Genomic DNA, 11,612 nt, shown 5'->3' on the forward strand with positions numbered 1-11,612 from the left:
AGTGCGGCTTTTCGTCTCACTAAGCCTCAGTTTGTTCATCGGTGAAATGGAGCTGAAACATGACAACAGCAGACTTGCCCCCGGCTCCTTGGAGCCACTCACCTGAAGCAATGCCGGTGGTAAAGCTTGCCATCGGCCAGGTACCTCTGCACCAAGTGCACGTGCTGCTGGCAGGCGGCACATGTGCTGCTGGGGGTCCGGTGGGTGCCCTGCTCCGACAGGCTGTCTGAGGGGAGCTCCTCGCCCTACAGGAAATGGGGAGGGCAAATCAGGAAACACAGCCATTAACCAACCCTGTCCGGAGACATCCCTGTTCCCATGACCTGAAACCAGAGCTAGACAGTGCCACCAGCGACCACCCTAAAGGGCCAGAGTGGGGGACATGTGGAACAAAACTCAGACACGGGGGGAAGGCTGGGCAGGGAGAAAAGTGCAACAATGAATAATGGAAATCCAAAATCTCTGTAAATGTTCACTAAAATTATTAAAATTAAAAAAATTTAAGAAAAAATAAACTCAGACACATACACACCCATGTTTATCGCAGCTTTGTTCACAATAGCAAGGAGTTGGAAACAACCTAAGAGCCCATCAACAAACAAATGGATAGAGAAGCTGTGGTATATTCACATAATGGAATACTACGCTGCATTGAAAAACAAGGAACTCATGAAATATTATTCAAAATGGGTGACCCTGGAGGACATTATGCTGAGTGAAGTATCTCAGTCACAAAAGGACAAATACTGCATAGTGCCACTGTTGTAAAACAGGACTGACATCGGGGTTGGAGGGAGACTGAGAAAGATTGGTTCAGTAATGTATACTGCACTGAAACTGATGAAGGAGAAAACTGTTTAAAAGGGATATGTGATTAGGTATTATTGTCATGACAGGAGTCCAGAATGAAGGCTGCATAGTGGAGTGGACCTGGGGGGAGGGATTGTAAAATAATGAAAGAATTTTTCTTTTACTTTTCAAAGAGAAGAGAGTACTGGGAGGGGGGGGAAGGGGTAGGCAGGGAAAAAATTGCAACAATGAATGAATGGAAATTCAAAGTCTCTGTAAATTTTCATTTAAATTATTAATAATAAAAAAATACATAGTAACTACAAAACAAAACAACAAAAAAAACCCATCAGACACATAACAAAGCCAGGATTTCCATTCTGACAGAGACTGGCAGAACCCCGAGACTACATGCCTTACTCAGGCTTTGGACCTGAAACAAAACTCATGATTCTGCCAAACAAGAAACAAGCCTACAGGTCAACCAGTAAGTCACACCACTAGAGAGTCACGCACATTTTATAATAGCCACCTTGTAGCGTAAAGGGAGAGACATGTGACCCAGGAGAAAGCCCAGAGGCAGGAAGGAGGAGACTAGAAGGACTAATGGAAATGAGAGCTATAGGGAGGGAGTGGGAAGAGTGTGCTCCATTGTGCACATTATAATGAAAATTATAAAACACAATGTTGAATGAAGCACCAATTAACTCTGTAAATGTACACTCAAAGGATACTTTACAAAAGAAAAAGAACATTTCCTGTCAATGATTAAATTATGGCTTCCCAAAACATGTGTCAAGTTGGCAAGGTCATAGGTTTCAGTATAGTGTAATTGTCCTGTATGTTGGATCCTAACCTCTTGATGCTAAAAAGGCAAGATTAGAGGCAGTTATGTCATGATGTAATCATCCCCTAGACATGATCTGAGAAGTAATCAATTAGTTGGGAGGGGACTGGGGTGAGACTGTTGTTGTTGTTGTTAGGTGCCATCAAATCAAGTACAACTCACAGGGACTCTATGAACAGGAGAACTGAACCCTGTCTTCTCCTGTGCTCCCTTCATCATCTCTGATACACTTGAGCCCATTGCTATAGTCACTGCGTCAATGTATCTGGTTGACAGTCTTCCTCTCCTTTTCTGACCCTTCACCTCTCCAAGAATGATGTCCACTTCCAAGGAATAGCCTCTCCTAACATGTCCAAAGTATGTGAGAACAGTGTGATTACACAGTGGGCATTATAATTAATTTTAGAAATAAAACGTGAACAGATGGTTGAATGGGAAACCAATTCGCTTTGTAAACTTTCCCTGGGGTGGGTGGGATGCATCACCCGTCATGAAGTCACAACCTTGATCTGATGAAAGGGGTGTGGCCTCTATCACCTTTGTCTTATGAGAAATCAAGGAAAGAGAAGCAAGTACAAAGGGAGAACTTCAGCATCAACAGGAAAGATGACCAGGAGAGCAGCACATCCTGTGGACCAATGACTCTGTTCTAGAAAGTTCCTTGGCACAAGGGAAGGCCAAGAGATATGGAGAGCTCTCCAAAGACCACAAGCCCACAGATGCAGAAGCAGACAAGGACCTTCCTCCAGAACAGAGAAAAAGCCTTCCCTGTGAGCCGGCACCCTAAATTTGGACTTCTAGCCTCTTAAATTGCAAGAGAATCGATTTTTCTGTTCCAGCCACCACTTTGGTATCTCTACCAGAGCAGCACAGAGTAGAGAGCCCCCTTCTTCCTCCAAAGAAGACTTCATGATGCTAAGACGGATCAATCAGGCAGTTCTGCCCTATAAAGCTGCAACAAATGGAATTAGCAAACACTGATCTGGGGAGATACAGGGCCAGCTTCCCACAAGCCTCTTTCCACAACATGCTTGATCATGGTTCGAATCCACCAGATGCTCTGCCGGGGAAGGAGGGACAATCTCCTCCTGTACCAGTCAGATCTGATTTGACGGTACACTCACACAAAAATAATAAAATAAAATAAAATAAAAATTTAAAAAATGCTTGATAACCGATCAATACTTAACTTTGTCTTAAGTGTCTTTCTTCTTAAACATACTGCCTTTGCGTGTATTCCAACTCACAGCAGTCCTACAGGACTGAGAGCACCCCACCTGCCTCATCGGGTTGCCTTCCCGGTGACCTCGCATAGGAGCGGGAGTTACTGGGTCTTTTCTCCCATGGAACAGTCAGGGGATTCAAACCACGGACCTTTGGGTTAGCAGCCGAACGATTCACCATCACACTACTCAGGCCTTTTGTTTCTGTTTAAAGACATGCTGCTAATCCAAAGGCTGCACCTCTCTGACCACTCAGAGCCACCAGCAGCTCAGAGAGAGAAAAACGGGCAATCTCCTCCCGTGCAATTCACAGCCTTGCAAGCCTAGTGGAAGGTCTCCACGCCAGCAAGCCTGAACTGCCAGCATGCACTGTAGATTCACTAACACTGAACTCACAAGCAAGACTTCTGACCCTCAATCCTGAATAACAGCCATCTAACACATGCATTTTCTCCACATCACGGCCTCGCTGCTCAAGAACACAAGACAGCCTTCAGTAACTATGCTGGTGTGTCATTTTGAACAGCAAAATCACCAACAAAAACAAAAATGCAAAAAGTTTGGCACTGAGCAATGATTGAGGAAACTACTACCTACCTTGGGAGAGACTGGAGTGCATTATGCTAAGTGAACTAACTCAGACTGATAGGGACAAGTACTGTACAAGACCATTATTATAGAAATAGAAATATAACTAGTAAAATGGGTGTGAAGATCCAAGAGGGGGAGAGTGGGAGCAGAGGTCTAAGGGTAGGCAGGGGGGTAATCATAGGGTCGCACAATTTGATGGGTAGGAGGAGGTAAAAGGCACTGGGAAAGATCCAGTGTGAAAAACAATGTATACAAACTTTGTAAGAAAACCAGTATTTAAAAAATCTTTTCTAAGCATGAAAAAAGAAAAAGCTTGGCACTAGATGCTTATTGTTGACACTACATGTTTACAGCAGTTATTAAATCAGTAAGGCAGAGCATTCAAATTTTTGCCACTTTGCATGCTCACGATTGACCCCAAAGGCCCACAAGTAATGATTCTGGGGTCACAATATGGTTTTTTAGGAGTCCTAGTGGTGCAGTGGAGCTCTGGTGGCCTACTCGGTAGGGAATTGTACTGCAGACCCAAAGGTAACTGGTTCGAAACCACCAGCTGCTCCACGGGATTCAGAAAGGCAATCCCCTCTCAAGCAATTACCGCCTCTGAAAACCTGCTGAAGGGTCAGCCAGGAGTTGATTTCTGACTCCATCACACAATGAGTTTAAAGGTTTTTTTTAGTGGTACAATGGTTAAATGCTTGATTACTAACTCAAAGGCTGGTGGTTCAGACCCGCATCAGCTTGATGGGGGAAATGACCTGACAGTCAGCTCCCACAGAGACATCAGCTTAGGAAACTGCATGGGAACAGTCTACTCTGTCCAACAGTCACTACAATTCCACGGCACGCGATGAGGAATTTTAGCAAAGGGTGAATTCACAAAGGAAGATCCCACAGAGAATTATCCACAATGTCAATGGTCTCTGGAGAGGGCAGAGGAAAGGAGACTGTCATTGATTTACAAACAAAGAAACTGAGGCCCCAAGAGAGGAAGAGAGGCTCAAGGTGACCGGGCCAGGCTGGAAGCACACAGTCCTGACTTCCCGTCGCTGAGGGCCCCTCCCCTCGGCCCTCTCTGGTGGCCATGGGTCCTTGGCTCTGCGTGTGGTCCTCCCCTCCTCCAGCCGGGGCTGGTTCACATCACTTCTCTACTTCTAAGCACTGTGACCTCCAGCAAGCCGTTCACACTTCGGGGCTCAGTCCTTGCCGACCTCGGCCACAGGCATTGCAGGGGCGCCCACTCGGGGTCTGGCTCACAGCCATCCTGAACCCCTCCAGCAAGCAGCACATGCCCCTCATAAACTCTGAAGTGCCATCCAGATATGAGGGGCTGGTGGCACCAGCTCTAAGCTCCTTGGACTTGGTGTTGGGCAGGAGCTTGGCTTGACCCCACTGCCCGTCTGAGCCTCCTTGGATGAATGATCAAACCTCTCAGACCCTCAGCCTCCTTATCTGCATATCAGGGCCCATAATCAAACTTTTCAGGCCTCCAAAAGAAGGAAATAAAATTGAGGAAATTCAACTTCAGCAGAGAGACTCCAGGCTTAGAACAATCCCATAATGACTAAGTAGGACCATGACCACCTCCTGGCCCTTCCTGGGCCTGGTGTCATCTGACCCCACCCTGAGCCCTGGAGAAAGACACAGGACACACAGACATGGGCCTGACATGGGCCCTCCATCTCTGGGGGCCCCTGAGAACTATATTTCTAAAGCCCATGGGGTCTTGCACACAACAGGATCTCGGTCACTGTACTGACAGCTGTAACAATCGACCCTCCCCAGTGCCCACCCACCCTCCCCAGCACCCACTGGCCCTCCACCTCTACCTGGGTTGAGTCTCCTGGCTCCACAGGGGTGGCTGCTTCAGCAGGTGGGGAGGAGGGCGCCAGGCCCCTTCCAGGTGGTGACACACCAGCTGCCAAGAGATAGGAGAGAGGCCCTGAGGCAGGTGGAGACCCCGTCCCAGGCGGCCTGGCCGTGCCCTTCCCCCACCCTGGGTGGGAGGTCTGAGTCACTGCCCTTGTGAGCAGGAGGCCCTGTGAGGTGAGTCAGGAGCAGGGTTTGCCTTAGCGAGACTAGGAGCTCCTCCCAGGAGAGCAAAGCTGCTACAGCACAGGGACAAGGAGACACGGAAATGTCACTGTGAGAGGACTAGGCCAGCCCCAGCACATGGCAGAGGGGGCAGCACCCTCCCTGGGTACAGGTCACCATGACAGGACCAGGCCAGCCCCAGCACGTGGCAGCAGGGGTAGCACCCTCCCACCTGGGTATAGAGGTTGAAGAGAAGGAAAACAAGGGTGCTATGTGATGCTGCCAGAAGTTTCTGGAAAATAAAATGGTTCCCTGGTCACAGAAGCTGTCCTTCATAGGCAGGGATATCCCAGAACCAAGTCATTGAGCACCTTGTGATTAAAACAAAATACAAAACTTAAAAAACCCTGTATACCACTTAGAAAGAAAGAAAGAGAATTCTGTTTCACTATCTGATAACTAAAATAAAGTAAAATTCAGATTCTTTATGGTACCCCTAAAGCCACATTTGCCAGGTTTAAGGTCATGTTCCATAATATCAATCTAGCTGACTGCAGCCAGCACGTCTTGTAAAGGAGTTAGGCTAGGAAAGATCTGCACATGTCATGCGTGCCAAGGGGAAGAACCATGTCCTGAAACTTGTTTCACATACATATGTGTGCATGAACTTGGATTGTGCTGAGAAATGTATCTCTTGCAGTGAGTCATGGTCAAAAATTCTGGAAGCCCAGCAGCCTAATCAAGTCCACAGTAACCTTCCCAATGTCCCCGCCCCACAGCGTCCAGGCATCACCACTGCTGTCCCTTCGGCCACATGCACCTCCCAGACCTTCACCTGGCTCCCTTCTCCTCCTCCTCACACCCACCTGGACCCAAGGCTCAGCTAGACGGGACATCGTCCAAGAGACATCCTACCTACAGCAGGCACCTTTCATTCCATCACCTGGTCTCCTGTTCTCCATTGCGCTCACGTGGCATTATATTACTTACGGATTCTGCCCACCCCCCGCCCCCCACCATTAGAACTCAAGCTCTATGAGGACAGCTGTCTCCCAAGCAACTCCTGAAATGCTGGCACATAGCAGGGACTCTGCAAGTATTTGCTTAAGGAAGGAATAAAAACGCTAAGGACTGAGTTTAGATGGTTGTAAACTCCAGAAGCAGTCTACATGAGAAGTTGTTATGAAATGATGTACAGCTGACCCTCTGGTCAGTTTTCACAGGCTGCGACCTGCACAGGTAAGCAGCTTGTTGGCCTATGTTACCCTGATGACACAACCTTACAGCAGACAGGAAATCAAAATATGAATTGCATTAGGTAAATCTGCAGTCAGGGACCTCTTCAGAGTGCTGAAGAGCAAGGATGTCAGTCTAGAGGCTAAGGTGCACCTGAGCCAGGCCATGGCCTTTGCAATTACTTGCTATGCATCAGTGAGTTAGACAGTGACTAGAGATGACAGAAGAACTGATACCTTTGAGTTGTGGTGCTGGAGCAGAGTACTGAACACGCCATGGACTACCAAGAGAACAAGCAGGCCTGTCCCAGAAAGGGTGAAACTAAGCTGTTCCATGGAGGCAAGGACTTTGAGACTCCAACTCAGATATTTTGGGCATGTAGCCAGGACAGACCAATCTCTGGGGAAGGATGTCATGCTTGGAAGGGTTGAGGGACACTGCAAGAGTTGAATTTCCTAGATGAGAAGGACTGACATAGTAACTGGGATAATGAGGGTAGGAGTATCAGAGAGAGTGAGACTGGCTCAGGATAGGGCAGGGTTGCCAAGAATCGTGGTGGACTTGACAGCACATAACATCAACAATAAACTGGAGATGTCCTTTCTCACATCAATAGGCTGGTAGATTCGAACTGTATGCCACTGGGCTGGCAGTGCAACTCTTTATGACTAGGCCACCAGTGCTCCCTGCACATGGGCAGAGGGATGAACAATTAAAATTTTACAACCGGAGTCTCACAGATTCAGGAAGAGGAGGAGGCTCTAAGAGCACCTGCAGGAGTACCAATCAGGGTAGACTGCATGGAGGAGGCAAAATGTGGGTTAAAGATTAGAGACGAGTAAGAAAGGATCTTGGACGCAGGAGTGGCATCCACTTCCTAAATAACATGCCTCCGGAAACTCTATGAACTTTGATAAATGTTGATAGTTGTAGAGGGGCTTCAGGCTTTCTGTTCATAGGGTCGCTATGAGTCGTGCTCAACTTGAAGGCAATCAACAACATAAAGAAAGGATCAGTCAAGGTGAGGAACAGAGCAGAAGAATGGCGTACTGGGCAGGAAGGTGAGTAAGAGGAAAGACTCAGCTCTGAAGAGAATTCAGGGAATTCAGTCTGACTGCAGGTGGGGTGACAGCAGGGGTAGTTCAGTGAAGGGATCCTCACCATCCACGAGACCTGGGTTTGATTCCCAGCCAATGCACCTCACCCACAGGCACCAGCAAAGGCTTGTCTGTTGCTAGGATGTGGTTTCAGCGGACTAAGAGAGACTAGGAAGAAACGGCTGACAATCTACTTCTGAACATCAACCCTGTGAATCACAATGGTCCAGTCCACAAATGGTGAGGGGGATGGGAGCACGGGGCAGCACTTCATCCCATCAGCACGGAGTGGCTATGAGTTGGGGGGCTGATTCAGCAGCTGCTAACGCCAGCAACAGGAGGTGCGGGTGGCTGGATCGAAGTAAGGGGAGGTCAGGATGGACCACACAGGTCCTCTGAAGCGACAATGAGACGGACCTGACACTGAGGCCACCTGCTCTCTGTCCTTCATGGACAGGTGCTCCTCTTCTGACTCCCCAGAGCTGCTGGGCTTCCTCGGTCATCCCCAGGTCCCTAACTGGCTGTAGGACGTGGACTCATGAGGCCTGACACCCGCTGAACACGGCACAGGAGTCTCTGCTGGGTCAGACCCTGAGGGAGGCCCTTCACTAAATAATCCTGCAGCCGCTGAGGCGGCTCTAACTCTCCAGACTAGAATGGGACAAAGAGAAGCTGCCTCATGGCGTTTCCCAGGCCGTAAAGCCTCATGAACGCAGACCACCACGTCCTTCTCCCCGGGAGCAGCTGGTGGGTCCAAAGCTGGTGCGAAGTGAAGCACTTAACCACGGCCCCACTAAGGCTCCTCCGAAGGAAGGCAGGTCAGTGAGAAGTAAGGCTGGTCAGAGCCACCCCCGGGGTCCCCCGCTCGCCCAGAGAGCACAGGGCAGGGCCATCTGGGGCCCAGCTTTCCCCGTGGCCTGGAACACAGTGCTGTGTTTTCTTTGGTTGAGCAACAGATGGAGCAAAAACAGTTTGGGAGACGAGGCCAAGTTGCACGAACAGCACCAACTGTGTCTTTATAAGCTGGAACCCCTGCAGGGCAAGGGCGCCCCACCCCGTGCTGCCCTCACTCGACCCTGGGGCACCCAGTGAGTGCCAAGGATGGGCTCAGGCACCACCCAGTTCCCTGACACCGTGGCCCTGCCGAGAAGAGAGGGATTCAGGCCGCAGGGAGCCCTTAGGGAGAGGGAAGGTGGAAATGGGATTCTAAGTAAGAGAATGAAATGCTACTGGTGCCACGTGGTATTAATAATACTCACAATGGGCACTCGGTGAAGGCCAGATGTTTAGATATCTCCTCCCCTATTTCTCACATCCAGCCTGCGAGCTGAGCGCTCTTTCTTACTCCACTGCACAGGGGTGACTGGCCATCATCACGGAGACTGCAAACGCTGTTACGTGGCACTGAGTCAGAAATGACTCATCGCTGACCCTCGCAGAGTTTTCAGGGGCAGTAAATCTCATGAGCAGGACAGTCTTTCTCCTGAGGAGCAGTCAGGGGATTCGAACTGCATGCCTTTGGGTTGGCAACGTCACCCCGTACCCACTAGGCCACAAGACCCACACAGAACTGCACACAGGAGAGTCAGACTTGAGTCCTCGCTCCCAACTTCCACCTGGGACTTCCCTCACTAAGACTTCGTGGTCTGGAAATACCTTGTTAAACTATCAACCCCCAGCGCTGCTCAGACAAGAGCACTGGAGATTCAGGGGTAGAATTCTCGCCTCCTACACGAGAGACACAGGTTCAATTCCTGGCTAATGCGCTTAAAGCTGTGTTAGGGAGCTCTGGTGGTCTGGGAGTGAGGAGCTGCACAGTCAACTCGAAGGCACACAGTTCAAATCCACCATCTGCTCCACAGGACCAAGATGGGCAGTCTCCTCCCATGTGATTTACAGCCTCTGAAAACCCACTGGAGGGTCAGCTGTGGGTCGGTGCTGATTCGACAGTACACAACAGTGCTGTCCTGAGTGGGGTATAACAGACTGTCATTTTTATGGGTTTTTTTTTTCTCTGTTCTAAGTTTTCTACAGGAAGCATGATTTTTTAACTCTTAGTAAAAAGAAAAAACTTGATTTCACAAAACACTTTTTTTTAAAAAGAAATGGACTCAATCCCAAAGTTCAAATCCACCAGATGCTCTGCTGGAGAAGGAGGGGCAATCTCCTCCTGTGCCAGTTGGATCCGATTTAACAGTATACAAGAATAAAAGAAAAAAAAGAAGAAATGGGATGGGGTTAACAGCAGACACAGGAAATGAGACTGAAGGGGGGGCAGGGGACGGTGAGGCCACCCCTCCTCAGAACCTATGGTACAGTGAAGTCCAGTCTAAGCTGTTCAGCATTTCTGCTGTGTGACCTTGGACCTCTTGCTTCCCCTCTCTGGGCCTTTCCTTTCTGTAGAATGAGAGGCCCAGGCACCCCCGGAGAGATCCCTGCATCTATGGGCTCTGGTCCGACAGTCAGCAGTCGGTCCCCTTGTGACCTGGTGCAGGGCTGAGAGGTGACCCTGGAGCCCCTAGCCTGGCAGCTCTCAGATCTGAAGGTGAGTCACATCAGGGGAAACCAGCCCCCCAGGGACACTGCCGGATGGAGGATAAAACGTGGGGAAGTGTCTGCAAACAGGAAGTGGGGCTAAGTGAAGGGAGGTGAACTCAGAGACAGCGGAACTCAGGCTCAGCCTGCCTGCCCGCTTCTGACATTATCTCCTCTCTTACTGCTCTCTGCGGGTTTTTATTAGGATGATTGTGGTGAAAATATACATAACAAAACCTACGCCAGCCCAAATGTCTCTACAGATACAACGTGGTGACTGGCTTCAAGTCGAGCAACTCTTCTTCTCACCATTCTCGTCCCAATCATTTCCCGTGACCAACTTAACCTCAGTGCAGCTTCTCCGTTGATTGTCTAGGTCTGCTGCCTGCACCCGAGAAGCCTCCGAGCACCACACGGGTGCACCTGCTCACAGCCCTATCTGGGGTTCAGCACCCAAACAAGGTGCTGTTCCGTGCCGCTGAGCAGGAACCGCGTCATCGCTAACCTTCCAGTGCGTTTTCAGAGCCAGTGAACCGCAGGGGAGACTGCCCACCACGCTCCCCGCAGAGCAGCTGGTGGATTTGAACTTGGCAGCGCAACTCCTTATAACTAACCACCAGCGCTCCAAACAAGGCAGACACTCAAGAAACATCGGCATGAACGAATCAACGATGAAGTGATGAATGGTGAGCTGTCTCCCCAGATCTGCAGCTCAGAAGAGGAGTGGTCTCCACCTCCCAGCACAGGGCCCCCCCTCCCCGCAGGGCCGGGCGTGGCTCACCTGGGCCAGGGCTGGAGAAGTGGTTGTAATACTGTGACACGTAGGTCATGATGCTCAGGCAGTCGGGGACGCTCATGGAGACCATGTCATTGGGGTCCAGGAGGGCAGGGATCCCCAGCTCCTTCTCAGCCACCTCAAAGGCCTGGTCAGGGAAGGTGAAGGCGTGGATGGTGCAGGAACAGACAGCAGGAAGAGGAGATAGCAGTGTGGTGGGCGCCCCCCAAGCTAGACCCAGCTTCCGTCGGAGGAATGAGGGTACACATGGACTCTCTCAGCTCTAGTCCACCCTTGAGGCTACACAGTGACCTGGGCAGGGGGCAGCGGGGTGTAGGCGAAGGGCAATGGGGCTTTGGGAATTGTGGTCTGCAGGCAAGGGCAGCTCTTGGGGGTGCTGGGGTCTATGAGCCCCTGCCTCAGCTCCAGCCCAGCACGCACATGTCATGTACACACACACACACACACACACACACACACACACA

At 50.1% G+C, this 11,612-nt stretch overlaps 1 protein-coding gene across 1 annotated transcript in view; it reads right to left on the reverse strand.

Moving 5' to 3' along the window:
* The window catches only part of MICALL1 (MICAL-like 1), a 50,981-nt gene that overhangs the window by 22,910 nt on the left and 16,459 nt on the right, over positions 1-11,612 (reverse strand). The window contains exons 4-6 of the mRNA XM_006890214.1: positions 11,134-11,275; positions 5,280-5,368; positions 103-245 (exon numbers count right to left, since the gene is read on the reverse strand). Of these exons, the coding sequence (XP_006890276.1) occupies positions 103-245; positions 5,280-5,368; positions 11,134-11,275 (374 nt within the window). The remainder of the gene's footprint in view (positions 1-102; positions 246-5,279; positions 5,369-11,133; positions 11,276-11,612) is intronic.

Source organism: Elephantulus edwardii, unplaced genomic scaffold (assembly GCF_000299155.1).
Source record: "Elephantulus edwardii isolate Elephantulus edwardi_28Jun2011 unplaced genomic scaffold, EleEdw1.0 scaffold00086, whole genome shotgun sequence".
In the NCBI taxonomy this organism is placed as follows: Eukaryota; Metazoa; Chordata; class Mammalia; order Macroscelidea; family Macroscelididae; genus Elephantulus; species Elephantulus edwardii.